Source organism: Lepus europaeus, chromosome 7 (assembly GCF_033115175.1).
Source record: "Lepus europaeus isolate LE1 chromosome 7, mLepTim1.pri, whole genome shotgun sequence".
Taxonomy (NCBI): Eukaryota; Metazoa; Chordata; class Mammalia; order Lagomorpha; family Leporidae; genus Lepus; species Lepus europaeus.
Window position 1 is genome coordinate 836,752 of NC_084833.1, and position 24,667 is coordinate 861,418.

The following is a 24,667-nucleotide window of genomic DNA, read 5'->3' on the forward strand; positions in this document are numbered from 1 at the left end:
CCTCCCAGCATGCGTTAGCAGAAGGCCGGATCCCAAGCAGAGGAGCTGGGACTCCAGCACCCTGGTGTTGGATACAGGCGTCACGAGCTGCCCTTCAAACCGGTGTTCCACAATGCCCACCCCAACCGTATGCTTTTGATCTTTAAAAATACGTATAGGGGGCTGGCGCTGTGGCATAGCAGGTAAAGCCGCCGCCTGCAGTGCCAGCATCCCATATGGGCACCGGTTCAAGTCTGGCTGCTCCACTTCTGATCCAGCTCTCTGCTATGGCCTGGGAAAGCAGTAGAAGATGACCCAGGTCCTTGGGCCCTTGCACCCATATGGGAGACCTAGAAGAAGCTCCTGGCTTCGGATCGGCACCACTCCAGCTATTGTGGCCATCTGGGGAGTGAACCAGCAGATGGAAGACCTCCCTCTCTCTCTGCCTCTGTCTCTCTCTTTTTTTTTTTTAAATTGTTTATTATATTTATTTTTATTTTTTGACAGGCAGAGTTAGAGAGAGAGAGAGAGAAAGGTCTTCCTTTTCCATTGGTTCACCCCCCAAATGGCTGCTGTGGCCAGCGCGCTGCACCGATCTCAAGCCAGGAGCCAGGTGCTTCCTCCTGGTCTCCCATGCTGGTACAGGGCCATCCTCCACTGCCTTCCCGGACCACAGCAGAGTGGTGGACTGGAAGAGGAGCAACCAGGACTAGAACCCAGGGTGCCAGCGCCATAGGCTGAGAGGATTAGCCAAGTGAGCTGTGGTGCCAGCCAAAGCCTCTGCCTCTCTATAACTCTGACTTTCAAATAAATAAGTAAATAAAATCTTTAAAAAAAAAAAAAAAGAAAGTATAACCTGTTCTAGTTGAAGCCGAGGCTGTGGATCTGTGTAGGTGCGAGTCAGTTCTTTGTTAATTAAAACTGTATGATGGTGTCATCCTAACAACCCCACGTGGCCGCGCCTGGAGTCTCCCCAGGCCCCGCTTGGTGCTCGTGCGAGCCAGCCTTGGTGTCCTCCCCGGGGTCCCCTGCACGTTGTCCAGCGTCCTGCTGTCTCCCAGGGGCTAGGCTCACATTACTGTGGCAAACATTTCCAACTTCAGCTTTCTCCTCCCAGCCCCTGACCTCACAGATGTTAACCGCGGTTGAGGCCAGATTCTTAGTTCAAGTGAACTTTTCCCTCTGTAATGTTTTTAAGATTTGTGTATGTGTTACTAAGGAGTGTGACAGGTCTTCCAAGTGCCGGTTCACTCCCCAAGTGGCCGCAGCGGGCTGGAGCCAGCAGTCTGGAGCTCCAGCTGGGCTTCTCACGTGGCAGTATCCCAGGCACAGCAGCAGCAGAGCGCCGGGACCCTGCTGCCACTGCAGTTTGTGTGCGGGAGACCCGGCTGGCGGCTTGGCTCACTGCGCCGCCCGGAGCAGCAGTGGAGCCCTGCACAGACGTGGGAGCTTTGCCGCGCGTGCGTTCTTCCCCTTGATGTGAAGGTGTATGATGGAACCACCTCGGGCGGGGTGCTCCAGTGGAACGTGCCCGCGTGGCGGGGCTGCTTTGGCCGAGCGTCCACGCTGCGTCTCTGTCGTTCCAGGGAGACATGAAAAGCAAGCTGGTCACAGAGGAGAAGGAAGAAGCCGCGGCAGAGGAGCCGAGCCCCAGGGGGATCCCGGAGTTCTGGTTCACCATCTTCAGAAACGTGGACATGCTGAGCGAGCTCGTGCGGGTCAGCAGCTGGCCGGGCGGCCCGGGGCGCTGTGGGGGCGGCGCCAGGGAGCCTTTCTCTGCCAATGGCCGTTCTGTCTGCGACGTGGCTCCCAGTGGCCGTTCTGTCTGCGACGTGGTTCCCAGTGGCCGTTCTGTCTGCGACGTGGTTCCCAGGCAGACCACGAGCTGGAGCGTGAACCTGCCGTGCAGTGCGTTTCCAGTCCCCCGCAGCCGCCTGGGCAAGGCCAGACCAGCGGACCTTGTGGGGCGCACACACGCACAGCCACACACCTACACCCACACGGCCATACCCATGCTCACGCGTGTATATGGACACACACCCACACGCACACCCACACCCACACGTGTGTATATGGACACACACCTGCACCCATGCACACCTACACCCACACAGCCATACACGTGTGTATACGGACCCACACCCACGCACACCTACACCCACACGGCCACACCCATACACGTGCGTATACAGACACAGCTACATACATGCACGCTTATGGACATACACCCACGCACACACGGCCACACCCATACTCACGCGTATACGGACACACAGCTACATACATGCACACCTATATGGACACACCTACACCCATACACGCATGTGCGCACGCACACAACCGGTGTAGATGCTGCTTACTGGGTGCTCCCATGTTACTTGCGGTGGGTGCAGAGACCCCTAGGGAGGGTCTGCTCTGGTGGGGCCTTAGTGCTCTTTGGCAGTTCTTGGGCAAGACGGGCAACTCGGCTGGAGCTGGTGCGCTCCATTCCTCAGCCTCTGGGCTGTCCGCTGCCCTCTGACAGCACGCCATCCCACTCCTCCGTAATGGCGCCGAGGGGGAAGGGTGGGCTTGGGGGCACAGGTGCGAGGTGCTCTGCCTCCGGTGTGGGTGCCATCTGGGAGAATGCGGATTTGGTCGTGTCTGGCTTGGCCGCCAGGTTTGCATCGGGCACTGCTGGGTGGAGGCGCCCTCAGCGCAGTGGGTTTGGTGCCTGTTAGGTGCCTGGAGTCCTTTTGTGTGCATGTGTGGCCACGTGGCCAGCTGCTTTGTAGCTGAGGCTGGGGGAGGTACTCAGCGTCCTCTCGGCTTCGGGAGCGCAGTGGTGCGGGTAGCTGTGGTACAGGGTGTGCTCGCCCCAGCACCTCTGTGTTAGTGTCAGGTGTCTTGACACTTGTTTTAAAAGCAGTAGACAGATGTTGGCATTTGTGGCATGTGCATGTGACGTGTGGAGAGCGGTAGGCATAGCCTGGAAGCGGGGGGCGGCTGCAAGTGCCATCTGCTTAGATGTCAGGTCCTGATGACGGAGTGACTGGGTCCGTCGGCTCTGCGTCTGTGGTCAGAGTAGTCGAGTTCTGAACGTCGGCCATGGCAGTGTGAGGCTCTGCGGTGCCTGTTGCTGTGGCCGTGGTCCCTGGATTGGCTGCCAGTGTGGCGCAGCGGGGCGGGCCGGTGAGGAACCTGTGCGTTACTTTTTTTTTTATCATTGTATTCGAGGCCTTTGGATAGTTCTTTTTATTTTCAGATGGGGTGATAATGTTTCTTGGATTCAGCATTTGATGAGCCTACCTAGTTTTCTATGCAAGATGAGCTGTAATGTTTGGAGTTGGGATGCCTCAGCAAGTTGAAGATGCGTGGTTGTATACCGGTATTTCTCAGAAAACAGTGACGATGGAAAAAACATGGAAGACCTCTGGAGTTCATCCAGACTTCTCCATCACCAAAGCTCAGAGAAATGCAGAGTTTGAGGTTGCACAGACTTTGAGTAGAAATGGAACTGGGTAGCCCTAGGGTTTGGGTATGATCTGTCCCTGCCAAAACTCAAGTTGAAATTTAATTACTAATGCAACAGGACTGAGAGTGGTGGGGCTTGGAAGAGATGTTAGGCTGTGGGAGCTGTGCCCTCATGAGGGCTTCCTGGCCTTCCCATGAGAATGGCTTAGCTTTCTTGGGAGTTGACCCCTCTTTGCTTTTCTGCATGCATCCCCATGTGTGTCTCCCACAGTGTGGGAGCCTCACTGTGGCCTGGAGCTGACAGTGTGGTCGCCGTGGAGGCTCAGCATCCGTGCCTGGTGCTGAAGGTCTGACCTCGTGCTAGAGGGGCTTTCTTTCAAAACTATCTGGGTTTTTATTTTTTAACAAACTTACCTTTGGATTCCTTTGTTTTGTGACTTTTTGTTTTTTGTAAAGATTTATTTATTTGAAAGGGTTACAGAGAGAGAAGGAGAGGAAGAGAGGTCTTCCATCCACTGGTTCACTCCCCAAATGGCTGCAATAGCCAGGGCTGGGCCAGGCTGAAGCCAGGAGCTTTGTCCGGGTCTCCCCGTGGGTGCAGGGGCCTGAGCACTTGGGCCCTCTTCTGCTGCTTTCCCAGCACATGAGCAGAGAGCTGGATGGGAAGTGGAGCAGCCGGGACTCCCCCTTGTGGGATGTTGGCATTGCAGGCCGTGGCTTTACCCACATGTCACAGCAGTGGCCCCACAAACTTTTTTTTTTTTTTAAGATTTGTGTATTTATTTACTTGAGAGGCAGAGTAACAGAGAGAGAGAGAGATCCTTCATCTACTGGTTCCCTCCCCAAATGACTCAATGGCCAGTGCTGCACCGGTTCGAAGCCGGCAGCCCACAGAACTCCATCCTGGTCTCCCACGTGGGTGCAGCGGCCCAAGCACTCGGCCCGTCTTCCGCGGCTTTCCCAGGCGCATTAGCAGGGAGCTGGATCAGGAGCACCCGTTTGGGGTGCCAGTGGCTCAGCCCAGTGCCACAGCACTGTTGCCCGTTGGCTGCTTTGGCGCGAGACTTGCTCGGCGCCTTGTTGGTGTTCTGTTGCTGTGCTCAAAACTGCTGGGAGTCCAGGGAGGCGCAGGGGCCTCGCAGGAGGGCTTCGCGGGGTTTTCTCCCGGGACTTTGTCTGAGCTCTTCCCGTGCCTCCCGCTCCTCTCAGCTGTGCTGTCTCCGTGCCGAGGAAGGGGCTGAGGCTCGGGGTCTGGGGGCTCAGTAGCTGGTCCGCACGTCGCCGAACTTCCCCGCTCCTGCTCGTCAGGGTTTGGTGAGGACTCTGGTCGGCAGCTTCGGTTCTGTCTTTAATTAGGAGCACGACGAGCCCATCTTGAGACACCTGCAGGACATCAAAGTGAAGTTCTCGGACCCTGGGCAGCCGATGGTGAGTACTGACCAGTCTCCTAGTGGGGTCAGCGGCTCGACCCCGAGGCGAAGGAACCGAGAGCCAGGGGCGAGCACTGTGGCTCCTTGGCTGGGCGGCCCCGGGTAGGACTGCCTGCGCGGCCCTCTCCCTCGCGGGGCTGTTGCCGGAGTCCGAGCTGCACAGTCGCAGGAGGAACCAAGGAGTCCTGGGTTTTACCTCCGGGCCTGTGGTGATGCTCACCGTGCCTGGCCTCGCGGAGATGAGGACACCACACCTCCTGTGTGCCGCACAGCAGGTCACGGTGATGGGAGGCCTGGCAGAGACCGCGGTGCAGGATGCTAACTGCCCTAAGGCGCTGTGGCCGGGACGGAGCGCCGTTTTCCTGTTCTTGACGGGCAGGTCCCACCTGGCCCAGGCGGCTGCCCTTGGGGGCACTGTTCGTGACCCGGTAGCCTGGCTGTGGCTGACGGGTTCCATTCCAGTGCCACAGCATTGCCATGGATTGACACACGACTGACTGCCTGGTGGCTTCCGGTTTCAGTCCTGGAGACAAACGTGGTGTGAGGCTGTGATGGGGACAGGGACACGGAGCACGTCCCCCCCAATCTGTGATGGACAGGGACACGGAGCACGTCCCCCCCCCCATCTGTGATGGACAGGAACACGGAGCACGTCCCCCCCAATCTGTGATGGACAGGGACACGGAGCACGACCCCCCCCATCTGTGATGGACAGGGACACGGAGCACGCCCCCCCCCCCCATCTGTGATGGACAGGGACACGGAGCAGGCCCCCCCCCCAAATCTGTGATGGACAGGGACACGGAGCACACCCCCCCCACACCCGTGACGGGCAGGGACACGGAGCACGTCCCCCCAATCTGTGATGGACAGGGACACGGAGCACACCCCCCCCACACCCGTGACGGGCAGGGACACGGAGCACGTCCCCCCCCCCCCACACCCGTGACAGACAGGGACACGGAGCACGTCCCCCCCAATCTGTGATGGACAGGGACACGGAGCACGTCCCCCCCCCCACACCCGTGATAGACAGGGACACGGAGCACGTCCCCCCCAATCTGTGATGGACAGGGACACGGAGCACGTCCCCCCCCCACACCCGTGACGGACAAGGACACGGAGCACGTCCCCCCCCCAATCTGTGACGGGCAGGGACACGGAGCACGTCCCCCCCCCCCACACCCGTGACAGACAGGGACACGGAGCACGTCCCCCCCAATCTGTGATGGACAGGGACACGGAGCACGTCCCCCCCACACACACCCGTGACAGACAGGGACACGGAGCACGTCCCCCCCAATCTGTGATGGACAGGGACACGGAGCACGTCCCCCCCCCACACCCGTGACAGACAAGGACACGGAGCACGTCCCCCCCCCAATCTGTGACGGGCAGGGACACGGAGCACGTCCCCCCCAATCTGTGATGGACAGGGACACGGAGCACGACCCCCCCACACCCGTGACGGACAGGGACACGGAGCACGTCTCCCCCACACCCGTGACGGGCAGGGACACGGAGCACGTCCCCCCCCAATCTGTGACAGACAGGGACACGGAGCACGTCCCCCCCCCATCTGTGATGGACAGGGACACGGAGCACGTCCCCCCCCCCCAATCTGTGATGGACAGGGACACGGAGCACGTACCCCCCCATCTGTGATGGACAGGGATACAGAGCACATCCTACCCTCCCCCCCATCTGTGACGGACAGGGACACGGAGCACGTCCCCCTCTCCCCGGAGCCATCAGGTGCCAGGTGAACAGATGAGGGCCTCAGGTGGTACCTGATAGGTGGGACTGGGTGTATCTCTTCTGCTTGGGTGTGTGTGTGTGTGTGTGTTGGTTTGAGAGTCTGTTTATTTGAAAGGCAGAACCGTAGAAAGAGAGGGAGACCGAGAGACCAGCACTTGGGCCGACTCTGCCGCCTTCCCAGGTGCCCCAGCAGAGGGCTGGGTGGGAAGTGAAGCAGCCAGGATGCAAACTCGTGCCCGAGTGGAGTGCCGCGTCACAGCCTGCGGCCCAGCCCACCGTGGTGCCTTCTCCCCAGCCCCGGGGTGTGCGTGTATGTGTGTGTGTGATGCCACGTGTGATGCCATGCGTCTTGCTGGCGTCCACGCTCAGCTGCTGGCCCTGCGCTGGGTCTTCCCGGTTCTTCCTGTGCTCCTGTTGGACACCTGCTTGCTGACCCTGGCTCTGGGTTCCCTCTCGCTCGGCCCGTCCTCCTTTTTCCTCCACGTCCCCATGGCCTGTGCTGCAGTGGCCATGACTGGTCGCCCTTACTCCCCCGTTGCGAGTGTCCTGTGTGCTTAGACCAGGAAGCCAGGCACGTGCAGGCAGATGGGAGACAGGCACTCCTGCTCGGGCTGCAGGCTGCCCAAGCAGCCACCTGTATCCACTGTGCCAGGTGCCTTCCTCTCCCCTCCCTTTGATGCGAAAGGCAGACTTAGAGAGAGAGGGTTCACTCCTCAGATGGCTGCAGCGCCCAAAGCTGGACCAGGCCCGAGCCAGGGGCTTCCTCCAAGTCTCCCGTGTGGGTTCAGGGGCCAAGCACTTGAGCCATCTTCCGCTGTTTTCCCAGGCTTCAGCAGGGAGATGGGTTGGACGTGGAGCAGCCAGGACTTGGACCTGCGCCCGTGTGGCTTGCGGCATTGCAGGCGGTGGTGGCTTTACCCACTGTGCCACAGCATGAGGCCAGCTCCCCAGGTGGCTTTTCTTCGGGGGGTCAGGTGCATTTGGGGTGTTCCTCTTGACTAGGCAGGGAAAGAGGAGAAATGGTAGGGGAGGGAGATGGGAGAGGAGGAGCACGGTGACAGACGGCACGCACCGGGGGGAGGCAGGCCCCTCGGCCGCAGCAGACTGCCTGCCCGGTCTTTGAGGTGCTCTTGTTGCTTTTGGACCTCTGGGGCACGGGGAAGAGCGGTGGGATTCCACGGAGGCCGCCCGCCCGCCCGGACACGGGGTGGCCTCGGGGTGCCGACTTCTCACCTCTGCTTGCCTGCTGCCTGGCCGGGGGCGTCTGACGACCGGCTCAGCCCTCAGGCTTCCTCCACTCACTGCTTCTTGGCCAGGTTCTCTTTTTCACCTCTTTGTGGAAAGGGTTTGTTTAGATATCTTACATGTTTAGTTTTGTTTTCCCTTTTTTGGGGAAAGTCTTGCTATTCACGTTTTTACGTATTACCGTTCTTGTTGTACCACAGTAAACACGGAAATAGCGCTGTTGAGCAGCCTTGGCTGTAAGCCTGTCTGTGTCCTCGGTGCTCAGGGGAACAGGGACCCGGAGGGCCCCCCTGCAGTGACTGCTCTTCCCGGTGGGGCCGGGGCAGGGTCCAGGCGGTGTCTGGCCAGGCCTGTCCTGTGCGTTGTCCTCACGCCTGGGGCTGAGGCAGGTGTCTGCACTACCCAGAGAGAGTGAATCCCTCCACGTGGCGAGTGAGAGAGAGTGCCTTTCTCCTCGTCCTGTGCTCCCAGGACGCCCGGGGGTCTGCTCGGTCCCGCGTCCCAGCACCAGCCTCTGCTCTGTGCCACCCCAAAAACGTGCCTCTCAGTTTCCTTTTTGTTACTGGTGAGCATGAGTCTCTTTTTGTTGACCATTTTCATCTGTTTGAAGAACAGAGAGTTCTTCAACCCCCACTTACCTTCCCAGACGCCTACGATAGTCAGGGTTGGGCTGGGCCAAAGCCAGAAGCTCAGAACTTACTCTGGGTCTCCCACATGGGTGACAGGGCCCAGGCGTTTAGGCCACCATAGGCTGCATCCCAAGATGCATTTGCATGAAGCTGGATTGGAAGCTAAGTTGTGGGGCTCAGACCAGCACTGATCCGGGACGCGGGAGTCCCCAGTGGTGGCTTTACGTGCTGTGCCACTGCGCCAGCCCCCGAGTGCAGGGTGCTGTTGTCCTCCTGGACCCAAGGTTTGTCCTCTTCTCCCTCACAGCCCAGAATGTAGACTCGGGTTCTGACAGCACAGAGGGGGCCCACGGCCTGTGCTGCTCTCTCTGGGGCACTGTGCGGGCCCCCCGTCCACTGAGGGTGGGGCCCACGGCCTGTGCGCCCCTCTCTGCAGTGCTGTGCGGGCCCCCGTGCACTGAGGGTGGGGCCCACGGCCTGTGCGCCCCTCTCTGCAGCGCTGTGCGGGCCCCCGTGCACTGAGGGTGGGGCCCACGGCCTGTGCGCCCCTCTCTGCAGCGCTGTGCGGGCCCCCGTGCACTGAGGGTGGGGCCCACGGCCTGTGCGCCCCTCTCTGCAGCGCTGTGCGGGCCCCCGTGCACTGAGGGTGGGGCCCACGGCCTGTGCGCCCCTCTGCAGCGCTGTGCGGGCCCCCGTGCACTGAGGGTGGGGCCCACGGCCTGTGCGCCCCTCTGCAGCGCTGTGCGGGCCCCCGTGCACTGAGGGTGGGGCCCACGGCCTGTGCGCCCCTCTGCAGCGCTGTGCGGGCCCCCGTGCACTGAGGGTGCTTCTCTGATTCTAAGCGGCGCTCCCCGTTTCTGCGTTGCAGTCCTTTGTGTTAGAGTTCCACTTTGAACCCAACGACTACTTCACCAATTCAGTCCTGACCAAAACGTACAAGATGAAGTCAGAGCCAGACAAGGCTGACCCCTTTTCCTTTGAAGGCCCTGAAATCGTTGACTGTGACGGGTAAGAAATGTCTTCTTCATTTCTCTTTTGTCTTAAGATTTATTTGAGGGCCAGCGCCGCAGCTCACTAGGCTAATCCTCCGCCTTGCGGCGCCGGCACACCGGGTTCTAGTCCCAGTCGGGGCACCAGATTCTGTCCCGGTTGCCCCTCTTCCAGGCCAGCTCTCTGCTGTGGCCAGGGAGTGCAGTGGAGGATGGCCCAAGTGTTTGGGCCCTGCACCCCATGGGAGACCAGGAAAAGCACCTGGCTCCTGCCTTCGGATCAGCACGGTGCGTCAGCCGCAGCGCGCCAGCCTCAGCAGCCATTGGAGGGTGAACCAACAGCAAAGGAAGACCTTTCTCTCTGTCTCTCTCTCACTGTCCACTCTGCCTGTCCAAAAAAAAAAAAAAAAAGAAAAGAAAGATTTATTTGAAAGGCAACATTACAAAGAGGAGAAAGAGCTTGCATTGCTGGTTCACTCCCTAAATGGCCACAATGGCCAGGACAGAGCCAGGAGCCGCCTCTGGGTCTCCCATGTGGGTGCAGGGGCCCAGGGACTTGGGCCATCTTGCACTTCTTTCCCAGGTGCGTTAGCAGGGAGCTGGATCGGAAGTGGAGCAGCCGGGACTCGAACCTGTGCCCATATGGGATGCCGGCACTGCAGGTGGTTGCTCAACCCATTACGCTACAACTCCAGCCCCTTCATTTCTTTTTTTGAAACAAAAGCAAGGGATGATTTTAGACTTCACAGGTAAGGTAGAAATTGGTAGTTCTTCAAAGTCCTGACTCTGCTTAGAAGTCTAGTAGACAAGGCTGCCCGTGTGTAGGCCCCTCACCCGAGCGAGGGGCCGTCTGGGCGCCAGTGCCTGAAGCTGTGGCAGTGGAACTTCTAAGTCGCTCCCAGCACACGAGGGGTCAGTGCAGGCCGTGTTGGTCCAGTGATTGCACAGCCTACGGTGAGCGATGGTCTGCGTGGACCCCAGGAGCAGCGTTTGTCTAGAGTTCATTTCCCTCAGTTGTTTGGGAAATGGTTCTATCTTTAAATTGAAGTCATTGCAGACCTGGACTGGAATGGCCGGAGTGGTTTGGGAAGACCACCGCTGTGAGCAGTTGTGTGGGTGCTGCCAGAGCTACCTCTGTCCCTGGGGTCCACGCAGGTGTCCGTGTTCACCGGGGTCCACACGGACGTCCACGTGGGCGTCTGTGTTTGCCGGGCGTCCACGCTGGCATCCATGTTCGCTGGTGGTCCACGCAGGCGTCCGTGTTCTCCGGGGGTCCACGCGGGCGTCCGTGTTCACCGGGGGTCCATGCTGGCGTCCGTGTTCTCCGGGGGTCCACACAGGCGTCCGTGTTCGCCGGGCATCCACGCGGGCGTCCACGTGGGCGTCTGTGTTCGCCAGGGCCACCGCGACTTCTCCAGCTCATCCCACTTGTGTAGTTGCCTGGAGGATTTGGATGCAGTGGTGCGGACCGTGGTCACTCAGCAGGTGGCGAGCAGCCTTGGGGCCCTCAGCGAGGCGTCCTGGGGAGATAGCACCCACCGTTTCAGAGTGCGCTCCAGGCAGCGCTCATGCCCCGGGAGGGGCCCAGGCTGTTGCTGCGGACCCAGCCTCAGACGCGCTGACAGGTCTCTCTCGATGCTCGGTTTCCACGGAGAGCTGCGATTTCTTCCGTCTGCCTTTGGGACCGTCTTCTCAGGGAGTGGTCCCTGACGGCTGCCCTCTGCCGCAGGTGCACTATCGACTGGAAGAAAGGAAAGAACGTGACGGTCAAGACCATCAGGAAGAAGCAGAAGCACAGGGGCCGGGGCACGGTCAGGACGATCACCAAGCAGGTGCCCAACGAGTCGTTCTTCAACTTCTTCAGCCCCCTGAAAGGTGCGTTGCTGATGTGCGCTGTGCGTACCCTGGAGTGTTCCAGACCCATCTCAGCCGTATCCTGTCCTCAGGGTGCTGGCCACGGCGTGGTGCCGGGACAGGGCGTTGTCAGCCCCACTAGGAAGGGGGACCTTGACTCACCTGGACACAGAGCACCCCAGGACTCTCCCCCCGCCCTTGCGCCTGTGCCACGCCCCCCGGCGTCCTCACGCTGCACAGCCTCTCGGCCGTCCAAACCCTCTTCGCTCCTGAGGTCGGGTCTGTTCTGCTTCTGTGTGCACGGTGGAGCGCAGGGGTCTGCAGTTTACAGATGGAGTGTAGGAAGCTGGATTTAACGATGCGGCCTTAGAACGAGTGAAGATCCAACAGCTGAGTTATTTCTTTTTAAAATTCATTTATTGATTAGAAAGTCAGAGGTCTTCTATCCAGTGGTTCACTTTCCAGGTGGCTAAAACATCCAGGGCTGGGCCAGGGTGAAGCCAGGAGCTTCTTCCTGGTCTCCCACGTGGGTGGAGGAGCCCAAACACTTGGGCCATCTTCCACTGCTTTCCCAGGCCGTCAGCAGGGAGCTGGATCGGAAGAGGGGCAGCCGGGATGCAAACCTGCACCCATGTGGGATGCTGGCACCATGGGCAGCGGCTTAATGCAGTGTACCACAGTGCCAGTCCCAACTTTTTAAGAGTAAATTTCTTAACATTCTTAACGTAGCTCTCTGATCGTGATAAATACGTGTATCAGGCCACGTAGCAGTGTTAAAGGCACCGGTCCCAGGCCTGCTGGGTCATCTTCGCCCTGTTCGTCTAGCTGCTGCTCAAACTTTAGTACTGGTGGTTCTCTGATTTAATTTTGAGCCTAGAAGATGCACACACATATCGGTTTGGGGCCAAGAATAGCCATAAATTTGGGGAGATCTCTTTTGGAGTCTGCATTGAGCATATTGGCAGGTAACTGGCTTCACCAGCAGGTACACATGGCTTTGGTGTGGTTTTTGTTTCTAAGATTTGTTTATTTGAAAGACAAAGGTCAGAAGAAGCGTTAGAAGACAGAGAACACGAGATCCCCATCTGCTGGTTCACTCCTCAAGTGGTGGCAACAGCCAGAGCAGGGCCAGGCCCAAGCCAAGAGCCAGAAACTCCACCCTGGGCTCCCACACGGGTGGCCCAGACACATTATCCAGGAGCGGGGTCAGAGGTGGAGCAGCCGGGTTCAAGCTGGCACTCTGTGGGATGCCAGTGCCACACAAACGGGGGTCTACTTTTTTTTTTTTTTTTTAAAGGCAGAGCTACAGAGGCAGAGGGAGACAGAAGTCTTCCATCCGCTGGTTCACTCCCCAGATGGCCGCAACAGTCAGAGCTGTGCCAATTCGAAGCCAGGAGCCCATTCTTCTGGGTCTCCCACGTGGGTTCAGGGGCCCAAGGACTTCGGCTATCTTCGGCTGCTTTCCCAGGCCATAGCAGAGAGCTGGATCGGAAGTGGAGCAGTCAGGACTCGAACTGGTGCCTGTATGGGATTCCAGCACTGCAGGTGGCGGCCTTACCCAGCTACGCCACAGTGCTTATGGCCTGAGAGCAATGAGAGATGGCCCAAGTCGTTGGCCCCTACACCCACATGGGAGACCTGGAAGAGGCTTCAGGCTCCTGGCTGCAGATCGGCACAACTCCAGCCGTTGTGGCCATCTGGGAGTGAACCAGCGGGTGGAGGACCTTCTCTGTCTCTCTCTGCCTCTATAATTCTGCCTTTCAAATAAATAAAAATAGGAGGCAGGGCCCCGGGAGCTGGCTCAGAAGTGGAGCATCCACGAGTTGAACCGGCTCTCATATGGGATCTAGCATCACAAGTGGTAGCTTAGTCTACTGTTGGCACAACAGTGGCACCGGTAGCTTTGATTTTTATATAATTTTTAGGATAAAAATATAATTAGTAGTGAATGTGAGAATTATAGGGTTGTTATTTGGTGTTCTAAAACTTCGTTGATGGGGCCGCCGCTGTGGCGTAGCAGATAAAGCCGCCATCTGAACCAGCAGATAAAAGACCTCTCTCTCAGGCCGGCGCCGTGGCTTAGCAGGCTAATCCTCCGCCTTGCGGTGCCAGCACACTGGGTTCTAGTCCCTGTCGGGGCGCTGGATTTCTATCCCGGTTGCCCCTCTTCCAGGCCAGCTCTCTGCTATGGCCCGGGAAGGCAGTGGAGGATGGCCCAAGTGCTTGGGCCCTGCTCCCGCATGGGAGACCAGGAGAAGCACCTGGCTCCTGGCTTCGGATCAGCGAGATGCGCCGTCCGCAGCGGCCATTGGAGGGTGAACCAATGGCAAAAAGGAAGACCTTTCTCTCTGTCTCTGTCTCTCTATCTACTCTGCCTGTCAAAAAAAAAAAATCTCTCTCCCCCTCTCTCCCCTTCTCCCCATCCCTCTCTCCCTCTACCTGTGTAACTCTGCCTTTCAAATAAATAACTCTTTTAAAAAAAAAAAAAGCAAAATTTGTTGGTGTTGGTTACATAGCTCTTAAGTATTATTCTTCGTCATTAAATTATACCTTTCTGAGATATGTAAATTATACTTTAGTAGAAAGATGCTTTTTCTTTTTTTTTTTTAAAGATTTATTTTATTTGTTTGAAAGACACAGTTACAGAGAGAGGTAGAGACAGAGAGAGGTCTTCCATCCGCTGATTAACTCCCCAGATGGGCACAATGGCCGGAGCTGCGTCAATCAGAAGCCAGGAGCTCCTTCCAGGTTTCCCACGTGGGTGCAGGGGCCCGAGGACTTGGGCCATCTTCTACTGCCTTCCCAGACCACAGCAGGGAGCTGGATCGCAAGTGGAGCAGCCGTATCTCGAACCAGCACCCGTATGGGATGCCGGCACTTCAGGCCAGGGCTTTAACTCACTGCGCCACAGCACCGGCCCCAAAAGATAGTTTTTCAAGTTAGTAAGTGATGTGATGTTGGGCACTCACTGCTGTGGACTAGAGCAGAGGCTGAGTCCTGGGCTGCTTGAGAACCACCAGGACCCCGAGCCAGAGCGCCCCACGCAGAGGGACTCCCCAGAGCGCTGTCTTGGGTGCTGCCCTGCGCCTCGAGGGTGCTGTGCACACAGCCAACATTGGCAGCTGTGTGGGGAAAGCCGTGTCGAGTGAGAGCTGAGAGAGGTGTCCACAGGCAGGGCTTGGGATCCTACCTCTTCCTACACGTGCTGGAGCCGGGGCGTGTGGTGGGTGTGGGGAACTTTGGCCCTTCCGCCCGTCTCCCTCACACACGAGACAGGAGAGCGGCAGCAGCGTGTAGGGCTGCCTGGCCCCAGGCTCTGTGGGCACGTCCAGGTGAGCAGCGTGTGGCCTGTGGGTTCCTCCCGAGCACAGAGCAGAGTGGCTGCAGCCTGGGCTTGGGACCGCCTCCGGACCGCCTCCTTCCTGAGTGCCCCCCAGACTTCACTTCGCGGGCGGCCGGCAGGCGGTCAGGGGCAGGGAGCGGCGTGGAGGCCCTGGGCTAGCTTCCGCGTGAAGTGGCGGCTGGGAGTTGGGGCCCCTGGGCGTGCCCCAGCAAAGCCCTGCAGGGTTCTGGGTGTCCGTGTAATGTGGATGTGTTCTGTGTTTTCTAGCATCCGGGGATGGAGAGTCACTGGTAAGCTCTGAACCTTGCTTTTCCTGGTACAGTTTGGTTTCTGAGTGAGTGTTCACTGCGTTGTGATCCACTTCCACCTCCTGGAGACCCTCAGGTTCATTAGAAATCCTCTCCCTTGGGGCTGGAGTTGGTGGGAAATGGGATTTAAAAAGAGGTTCGTTATGTAAAATAATAAGCAAAATTTGGAAGTCCCAGCATAGTTTTCCCATAGCACTGATTTTGCACAACTGTGTGAAGAACCCTTGGATTCCGTGCGGCTTCAGTAGTGCGAGTCTTAGCTCCCGTGTGTCCTGCGTGGTTGAGACCCTGGCTCCCGTGGGTGTAGCGCCCTGAGCAGCCAAGAGCCGCCCCTCAGCAGGGTGCCGGCTGCTGTCAGGCGCAGGGAGGGCGAGGGAGGCGTCCGCTCAGGTGACCGTGGCCTTCCCTCCCTCAGGACGAAGACTCGGAGTTCACGTTAGCGTCTGACTTTGAGATCGGACACTTCTTCCGTGAGCGGATAGTGCCGCGGGCTGTGCTCTACTTCACGGGGGAGGCCATCGAAGATGATGACAATGTATGTGGCTGGGCTCGCCCTGGGGGAGCTGGGAGGAGCACCCGGGGCGGCCCTGTCTGTGACTCACCTGCTAGGGGCTTGCCGTGTCCGGTGTCCGGAGCAGAGCGGCCTGCCAGCTTCAGGGCCTGTGGGCGTGAGGACATCCTGCTGCTGCGGGCCTGGCCCGGCCAGCGTCCCCGGCTCCCTGTGCTTTGGCGTGCCCTGAGCTGCACTGCGTGTAGCTGGGCTGCCGCGAGCCCCGCTGGCTGGGTGAGGATTCTCTTGCTTGTAGAGTCACGTTTTGAGGGGAGAACTGTTTTGAAGTGGGGTGGCAGAGGTGTTAAGTGGGTGCCATGGCCTGTCCCCGAGACCAGCGGGCTGGCTTGTCCTGGCCCCCGCTCCGCCCCAGCGGTGCTGCAGCTGGCTGGCGTGGAGCCGCCAGTCCTTGGACGTCGCCCCGGGCTGCCCCGGCGAGTCGTGCGGGGCTCCAGTGTCCAACGTGAGGGCAGTGCGTGTGCAGTCGAGGGCTTGAGAGGGACTCATGGCAGCAGGCGGTGGGGCTGCGTCTGCCTGGGGGCCACGCTCCCGTCAGGGTCAGAGGCCCCTCGGTGCCAGCAGGACAGGGCCTGGTCTGTTGTGCATCAGTGCTTGGGCTCTCGCTGCACGTCCTGACGGGGTGTGTGCGGCTTCAGGGATTCCAATCAGAAGGCAGAGACAGGTCCATCCACTGGTCCACTCCCCAAATGGCCACCACAGCTGGGTCAAGGGCCAGACCACAGGCAGGACCCTAGAGCTCCATCCAGGTGTCCCGCGTGGGTGCAGGGGCCCGAGCTCTCGGGCCAGCGTCTGCTGCCTGCCTGGGTGCGTGAGCAGGGAGCTGGATCAGAAGCGGCGCTGCTGAGGCTCAGGCCGAGCTGCAGTGGGTGCCAGAGTCGCAGGTGGCAGTCCAGCCCCTGGGAAGCTTTCTCAGCTGCAGTTCGGCGTTGTCCTGGAGCCGATGGAGGCGGCTCTGGGTGACTGTCGGTCACTTCCCCTCAGTAGGCGTAATGTGACAGGTGTGTGTTGGAGAGTTGTTGGAGGGCCATGTGGGTCTGGGAGCTCTGGCCAGGTCTCCTGCACACCTGCCCACACGTAAGGTGCGTTGGGGTCATCCTGGAGCCCGCGGGAGGAGACTGTGGGCCTGCTGGGGCTAGTCCAGATCACCTGCGGCCTGGGACAGTCTCGCTGCCAGAGGCCGCCGGGCTGCCTGCGCCGAGCCAGGGGTGTGAGTGCGGGAGCCGCCGTGAGGGCTCCTGCCTCTGCCGGTGCGAGGCTCGCTGTTCTCGCACCGGGAACCAGCCGGCTGGGATGTGGGCGGCTCTCAGCACCTCAGGGTCGCTGCTCTGGAGATGGAGTACCGTGGAAGGGTTTCTTTTCCCGGGAGCCCACGGTTCAGCGTGGAAACACAGCACAGCTTCCCACGCCCCCTCCCGTCTTCACTTCGAGTGACTCGCTTCCTGGTGCCGCCTCGGGCAGGCTGGGCCCACAGGTTCTGCCCAGAAAGCCCTGGGCTGGCTGACGGGCAGCCTGCTGTCACGTTGTACTAATTTTTTTTAAGGATTTGCGTATTCATTTGAAAGGCAGAGTGAGAGACAGATCTTCCCTCCCCCGTCACTCCCCCGGTGGCCGTGCCAGGTTAAGAGCTGTGCCGCAGCGCCAGCCCAGCTGTCGGGCTGTCAGCTGCGACCCTGACTCCTGTCTTTCTCTTCCAGTTCGAAGAGGACGAGGAAGGTGAAGAGGAGGTAAGAGCGGCTGCTGGGCACGGTGTTGCCCGCGTGGCCTTGCTTAGCCTGGAGGAGTGGAGTCCCAGGGCTGTGCACACAGCAAGTCCCGCAGCTGTGGCCGCGTTTCTGACCCTCGCAGGGTCTACAGAGCGCCCGGCTGAGGGCCAGCTGCGAGTGGGCGGGTGTTGACGTCACTTGGGCGCGGGTGGCTGGCGGCGCGCGGCTCTGAGCTGCCTGCTACTTCGTTTGCTTGTGGGTCGCGGCCTCTGCAGTCTCCAGCTGACCCTCAGTCCTCTCGAGCAGGAACTGGAAGGTGACGAGGAGGGAGACGAGGACGATGCCGACGCCAACCCTAAGGTTAGTTCCTTGGTGTGCTGTGCCCTGGGCTCCTCCAGGTGTCCCACTTGGAGAGGGAGTGTCACCGTTCAGACGCGTGGTTTGAGGGTGGGATTGCGGCTGCCCCGTCCTCAGGACCCCGGAGAGCAGCTCCGCTCCCCAGATCTCTGGTCTCGGAAGGCGGTGGTTCGTGGGGCAGCGCGGCCTGCACCGCGGGGACTGGGGGGCTCAGGGGAGTGGGAGTGGCAGGTGGGACCTCGGCCGCCCGGGGTCGGGGCGTGGAGATGTCTGGACGCCGCAGAACCTTGGCCTCAGGCGTGGGTGGCCCCGAGGAGGGGTTCTTACTGTGGTTTCAGAGTAGCGGAAGTCAGAGAACTTCGGCGTTCGACGTGCAGCGTTCTCTCTGAAGTGTCATGTTCGACAGCTGCCCAGCCTGCGGGTCACATGGGTCCTGGACTGTCAGGACACTAAGCCTGCCTGGCGCTGTCAGAGTCTGTGCTCTGTGTGTGTTTACCTGAGAGGGGCGTGCACTGCAGGCTGTCGGTGTGGTACACGCGCGTGCACAGTGTGGCTCCTCGGGGAGAGGCTGTCTCACACACCCCGCTGCCACCTGGGGGTGGGTGGGAGGAGCTGGCGGGGCAGAGCCCGAGGTCTCCACCCACGCTGGATTAGAGTGGAGGTGGGGCTGGGAGGCTCGGTGACCCCTGAAGCTGCCCCGCACTGCATCTGCCCAGTCTGTGGGTGCGGTCAGGGAGCAAGGACGGGGACCCTGGCCCCTGCGTCTGCTGCGCGTTCCTGTCTCTCCCCAGCCCTCGTGTGTGTGCTTGTTGCCTGTGGGACCTCCTCCTGTCTCCTCGTGTCCCGGTTCTCCAGGAGGGCGGCCTTCCGCCTGTCCTGTCGGTGGAGGTGTGGGGCGTGGCCAGGCCCCGTGTAGGCTGAGCGCAGGCGGGCAGGGGCAGGGGGCCAGAGCGGCCTGCTCGCGGGAGCAGCAGCTGCTGGCCGAGGCCCCTGTGTCAGGAGCAGCGGTGGCGTCTCCGCCTGTATGTTTCGTGCATTTCATTTTCTTTCATGCTGACAGTTCCTTTCAATTTTTTCCCCATTTAGGTGTAATTTTTGTCTGTTAATCATTCATGCATTTCTAGGTAAGGTGGAATTCCGTTCATACCTAACTTCCAAACTCTGGTCTCTGCGCTGTGTCCGAGTCACACGCAGGTGGGGGGTGACAGCCCGGGAGTGAGCGGCCTGTGCCCACACTCCGCACGCAGGAGCGGGTGCGGCTGAGGGCCGAGCGCGCCGAGGGCGTCCCGTCCGCAGGGAGCCCGCTCGAGGCCGGGTGTGCAGGGCAGGTGCCGGGCCTCCAGGTGCCCGTATTCTTCACCCAGAAAGCTAGTGGAGTCGGCTTTGTGTAAGCGGTGAGAGTGATGAGAAAGCCAGGCCGAGCTGTGAGTGCCCTTCAGGGTGTGTGGGCCACCCTACCCCACACGTTCCGTGCTGGGAGTTCTGGCCAGTCGCGCGTGCGCTGCTGGCCGCGAGGGAGGCCGTCCCGTCACAGGGCCCTCGCTCGGGACGCTGGTTGCCTCTGCAGGTGTGCTGGGGGAGGAGTGCGTGACGCCTGTGTCCCAGAGTGGCAGCACCGTGCCGCTGGGGCCCTGGGGCTCACCACGGCACCTCCCGTCTCCCTCGTGGGCATAGATAGGGCAGAGCTGGGCCCACAGAGCCGCCTGAGGGAGCTCAGAGTTCCCAGGCCCTCGGTCTTCAGGAACATTTCCCAGGGGTGACTGGCCTGATACTCAGGACGGCGTCCGACCGCCTCGAGCCCTGGTGCCTGCAGCACCCTGGCCGGAGGACCTGTAGCCGGTCAGTGGCCAGGCTTTTGCTGTCAGGGTGCAGTGTGCTGGTGGCGTGCAGACTCCAGCCACCCCCGGGCAGAGACGCTTCGTGCGCGTTGCTGGCCTTGCTGCCTGGCGGGGTGCAGGTGCCTGCCCGGCTCCTGCAGCTGCACCCCTGAGGGCCGCGGTCTCCAGGGCTGTCCTCCAGCTGCCAGGGTGTTGTGCTGTTAGGCTTGCTGGGCGGCCACACGGTGCCCTGTGCCACAGGCTGGTGTCATGTGAGCTTCCTGCGTGGGACCGGGAGGTCCCCTCCGCCCTCCCGTGGTGCGCTCACTCCCTCTCCTGGGCACACGGCTTGTCCTGCCCCTGCCCGCTCTGGGCCCTCTGGTCTGCTCAGAGTCAGGGTGCAGGACTCCCTCGCGTCTCTGGGGTCTGTGGTTCCTCTGCTGGGCCGGCTGCAGGCTCCTGGTCTCCCCCTGTCCCCTCAAGGCTCCGCAGTTTGACGTGATTTTAGGCTCCCTCAATTCCTGATGCCCTCAGTGTGTCCCCAGACTGTGCCCTGGGGCCCGTCTCGCGCCAGAGGTGACCGTGCCACGAGATGCTGATCCCAGGCTCCTGTGGCTCGGAAGGCAGCAGGCCGCCCGCTCAGTGCCAGGGAAGAGCTCTGCGCCTCTCCTGGAGGCGTCCGGGGCCCCTGCCCGGGACGGGGCCCCTCATGGTCGCGTGCTGCTGGGCTCTGTGCCTCTGGGCACCGGGCGCTCTTCCATCTCAAGGAGCAGAGCTGCCCCTGCCTTGTGAGCACGGGGACAGCCCCGGGGACAGGCAGAGCCGGGCTGGCACGCAGGGCTCAGGTGGGGCCGGATGCATCGGCGCCCGTGGCAGAACCCGGCCGGCGTCCACGCGCCGCTGCCTCCCGGCTCCCCGCGTGGAGTCTCCTGGGCGGCTCAGGAGCTCTGCAGCCCCCAGGCGCCCTCCCTGTCCCCAGCCCTTGCTGCGGCGTGAGCGCGAGGTAGGATAGCGCCACGGTCTGACGCCGCAGGGCAGTGCTGGGAGTGGCCTGGGAACTTAGCTGGAGAGGTGCGTCGTGGTGTGCGGTGTTGGCTGTGGGCGCAGTGTTGGCTGTGGGCGCATGGCGCCTGGCCTCGGCTTGCTCACTGCAGCCCCTCTCTCCCTCTCTCCCAACCCCGACAGAGAGAGCCCAGCCAGCCAGCGGAGTGCAAACAGCAGTGAGGCAGCCACCTGGTGGCCTGCGGACGCAGTCAGGACCCGGCCTGCGTGTGGGGCCTCGCCCTCGCCACAGCCCCGCCCCGGACGTGGGCGTCCCAAGTGCATGGTTTCACTTTCACTTTGGTTTTCCTTCCTTTGCTTAACTCTACAGTGGCAGCTGAAACGCGTTTCAGAGTAGGAGCTTAGTCCCAGCACCCTCTAGAGCCTCGGCGCCCGCAGCCCTGGGCCGGCCCTGCCCTGGGGCGGGGGCAGAGCCTGGCCACGGCCCAGCACCCCGCGCCCGGGGCCGCTCTGGCCGAGCCCTCGTCCTGGGGGGCGGCGGGGGCTTCCGGCTTCCTCATATTTATTTTTGCATTCATGCTCGCGCCCTCACCTTTCCCAAACCACGGCGGTGACTTGGCCGGGAAGACGTGCGGTCTCCCGGCAGGAGCCTGTTGTCCCGAGAGGCCACGCGGCGCTCTGGAGGGGTGGCCAGGCCGCGCTCCGCTCAGCTCTGAGTGGCCATGCTGCCCCTCAGCTACCCCCCCCCCCCCCGCAGTCATCCTAAGAGCCCTGGGTGCGGCTGGCGGGTGGGAGGGCTCGGGTGTGTGACAGCCGGGGACGCCTTGTCTGCTGGACCGGGTGTGTAGAGCGTGCTCAGCCTTACTATAACACATTTGTAACTGAATCCGGTGTTTTCGATTTGTACAGAAGTTAGAATATTCTATTAAAGTTGTGAAACCAAGGCTGGCTCTGTGCTGTGCTCCTGTGGGTTCTCAGTGTCCATCTGGGACCTGCGGCTTCTGGGTTTGTTTCATTGTCCTTGGAGCTTCGAAAGCTGTTTTAGGAAGGGGCTGCCGTCTGCTCCAAGCAGGCTGCGTCTCCACTCCGCATGGAGCCCGCTCCTGGGTGCTTCTCCCACGTCTCCCATTGGGGGAAGGGAGGGGCGGCACCCAGAGGCACCGGCTGCACAGGCTCTGCCAGGTTCCCTGCCCGTGGGAATCCCGGCCTTGGCAGTGCCTGGGAGTGGGGGTGGGCTGTGGAGGCGGGGCGCCCTTCTCCCTGAGAGCGGGGGAGGCGCAGGCCAGCTTAGTCTCAGACAGCGTGGCCGCAGGGCTGAGCGGCACCCAGACCTCGCCTGGTGCCCCGGATGCAGCAACGAGGTTGGGGGCCAGTGAGGATCTCGCTGTGGCTGCCCAGGCCCAGGGGCTCGGGGCAGGCCTCCCTGCCCTACTGGGGTGGTCAGGGCCCTGGCCCAACTCTGCTGGGAGCAGTCCTGAGGCCTCCTGGCTGGCCAGCCACACCTTTGTCCCCAGTGACCCTGCACAGCCCCAGGCTGGAGTGGGAGCCAACAGCCACCCCCCCCACCCCCCCACGGTGCCTGCTGGTGCTCTGACCCTGAGTGGGGGCTCAGGTCCTGCGTGGGCGAGCTGAGCCATGGCAGTGGCTGTGCCTGCCCTGACTGTGGACGCACCACGGAGCTGCTGTGGTACGTCTGTCTGAACCCATCAGACCCAGAGTCTGCTTTTGCCTTGAGGTGGGCGCTATACCCACCCCCAGGCCTGACGCTGACCCCTGGCTGCTGTCTGGCTCAGCAGGGGGGCACCCAAGAGTCAGCCATGCAGCCCGAGCACCGCCACCCCCTTAGCCCATGGCCCATTTGTCTAGGGTGGGGGCCAAGCCGAGGCGCCCCTGGCTCCTAGGGGCCACCAGCCACCCCTCCTGTCACTCATCGACACCCCAGGCCTGGCCCCTGCCCCGTCACTGGACAAATCTTAAGTCGGTTAGGCCTCCAGGACCCAGAGCTGACCCCCACTATTGGTGGGTGGAGCCCTGGCCCTCAGCCTGGCTTGTCCAGGCACACCTAGGGTGGTGTTGCTGACCCCTGGCCTTCTCCGGGGGTCTACACACAGCAGGTCTCCTGCCACTGCTCAGGGCTGGCACGTGTCCACCTGTGACCTGCCCCTGTGGCCTCAGTGCCGGTGGGGCTCAGCCACACCTGAGGGCACAGTCCCTGCTGTGCTCAGCCCGGGCTCCCTGCCAGCCACCTGTGAGCCTGGCTGCGGCCTCAGGAGGCGACTTCCTGGCCGCCCTCCTGGAGGCAGGCGCCCCTGCCCCCCCACACACACCTGGGGGCGGAGCCACACGGGCTGGGGGCCCAGGAGACAGGTGGGCCCTGGCCCAGCTCGCGAGCCCAGAGTCTGGCCTGCTTCCCTGGCACCTTGTACACCGGAGTCCCCCAGCCTGAGAACAGGAAGCTGCTGCCACGTGTCACCCAGAGGCAGGAGGTGACCGGGGGGCGAGGCCAGGGCAGGCCCTGCCAAGGCCCAATCACTTTGGTGTTCCCTGCTAGGCTGTCACCTCTGCCCGTCGCCGGCCAGCCTGGCCTCGCTGACTCACAGGGTGGTGGCCGGATGTTACTTCCCATGACAGTGCCACAGGCCTGGCCCAGCCCTGCCAGAGACCACACAGGTGCACCCCAGGCTCTGTCGGGGAGAGGGCTGCCCCGTCCCGGATCCCAGGCACGCTCACCAGCGCCTGCCTGCTGCCCCACTGGGGGTGGGGTGGGGCTGCCTGTCTCAGTGTCCCAGCGCATTGCTCAGGGGGCCCTGGAGGGCCAGGACAGCCGGAGACTAGTGCTGCAGCCTCGAGGGGCCCAGTCCTAGTACCCAGAACTGTGGGGTTGGCAAAGGGTCTTTGCAGGTAGGAGGGGGTCCTGCGAGATGTGGGATGGTGGAGAGAGGCGGCCCTGGGGTCAGGGGAGTGGTGGCCTCAACCCAGGAGTTGGACGCCGGGGCTGGCCAGGACGCCTCTTCTCCCACGGTGCCGGGATCTCTGTGCGTGCTGGTCTCCTGGGTCAGCCGGACACGGTGACCACACGCTGGGGCCTTGGCCGGATCTCTGTGGGTGCCGGTCTCCTGGGGTCAGCCCAACATGGTGACCGCACGCTGGGGCCCTGGCCAGATCTCTCTGCGTGCCGATCTCCTGGGGCTAGCCCGACACGGTGACCGCACGCTGGGGCCCTGGCCGGATCTCTGTGGGTGCCGGTCTCCTGGGGCTAGCCCGACACGGTGACCGCATGCTGGGGCCCTGGCCGGATCTCTGTGGGTGCCGGTCTCCTGGGGCTAGCCCAACACGGTGACCGCACGCTGGGGCCCTGGCTGGATCTCTGTGGGTGCTGGTCTCCTGGGGTCAGCCCGACATGGTGACTGCACGCTGGGGCCCTGGCCAGATCTCTCTGCGTGCTGGTCTCCTGGGGTCAGCCTGACACGGTGACCGCACACCGGCACCCTGGCTGGATCTCTGTGCGTGCCGGTCTCCTGGGGCTAGCCCGACACGGTGACCGCACGCTGGGGCCCTGGCCGGATCTCTGTGGGTGCTGGTCTCCTGGGGTCAGCCCGACACGGTGACCGCACGCCGGGGCCCTGTAGGGTTCGTGAGCTCCCAGCACTCTGCAGGTCAGGTCCACGCCCTGAGGGCTCCCGAGAACACCAGGCGGCCTTTGCCTGTAGCCGCGTTGCCCCAACCTCTCCCTTTTGGTTTTGGTTTACAATTGATTTTTATTTATTTAAAAGCCAGAGTTAGAGATTTTCCGCCTGCTGGTTCATTCCCCAAGTGGCCACAGTGGCTGGAGCTGGGCCAGGCCAAGGTCAGGAACCTGGAACTCATCCAGGTCTCCCACGTGGGCCCAGGGCCCCAGCACCTGGGCCATCTGCGGCTTTCCCAGGCTGTAGCAGGAAGCTGGGTCGGAAGTGGAGCAGCCGGCGCCCACCTGGGGTGCCGGCCCCGCTGTTGTGGGTTGTTAGGGAACACGGGCTGTGCACCTCAGGAGTGTGGTCCGTGTGGGGGCTCTGAAGCTCCATTCTTCCCCGCTGGCCCACCGCGGATGGTCGTTGGTGGTGGTAGCTAACGTGTTCAGTTTAGAGAGCGACAAGCAGAAATAGTGTGGTCCCATCCATTGGTTCCCTCCCCAAACGCCCACAGCCCCTGGGCTGGGCCAGGCCACCGGCAGGGGCAGGGAGCCCCATTGC

General features: G+C 61.6%; 1 protein-coding gene and 1 non-coding gene across 5 annotated transcripts in view; both read left to right on the forward strand.

The window, feature by feature from the left end:
• The window catches only part of NAP1L4 (nucleosome assembly protein 1 like 4), a 37,519-nt gene extending 16,138 nt beyond the window's left edge, over positions 1-21,381 (forward strand). For 3 of the 4 annotated variants that reach the window (XM_062195643.1, XM_062195644.1, XM_062195641.1), the window contains exons 7-15: positions 1,566-1,697; positions 4,789-4,860; positions 9,363-9,502; positions 11,213-11,358; positions 14,948-14,970; positions 15,404-15,523; positions 17,254-17,283; positions 17,569-17,622; positions 20,622-21,381. In XM_062195643.1, the coding sequence (XP_062051627.1) occupies positions 1,566-1,697; positions 4,789-4,860; positions 9,363-9,502; positions 11,213-11,358; positions 14,948-14,970; positions 15,404-15,523; positions 17,254-17,283; positions 17,569-17,622; positions 20,622-20,660 (756 nt within the window). In that variant the 3' untranslated portion in view covers positions 20,661-21,381. Of the gene's footprint in view, positions 1-1,565; positions 1,698-4,788; positions 4,861-9,362; positions 9,503-11,212; positions 11,359-14,947; positions 14,971-15,403; positions 15,524-17,253; positions 17,284-17,568; positions 17,623-18,705; positions 18,744-20,621 lie in introns of all 4 variants that reach the window. The other variant, XM_062195642.1, reaches the window with a different exon arrangement.
• LOC133764974 (small nucleolar RNA SNORA54) lies at positions 5,272-5,397 on the forward strand. Its single transcript, XR_009866539.1, has one exon. It is a non-coding gene; the product is annotated as a small nucleolar RNA SNORA54 (small nucleolar RNA).
• Positions 21,382-24,667: the final 3,286 nt, after the last annotated feature.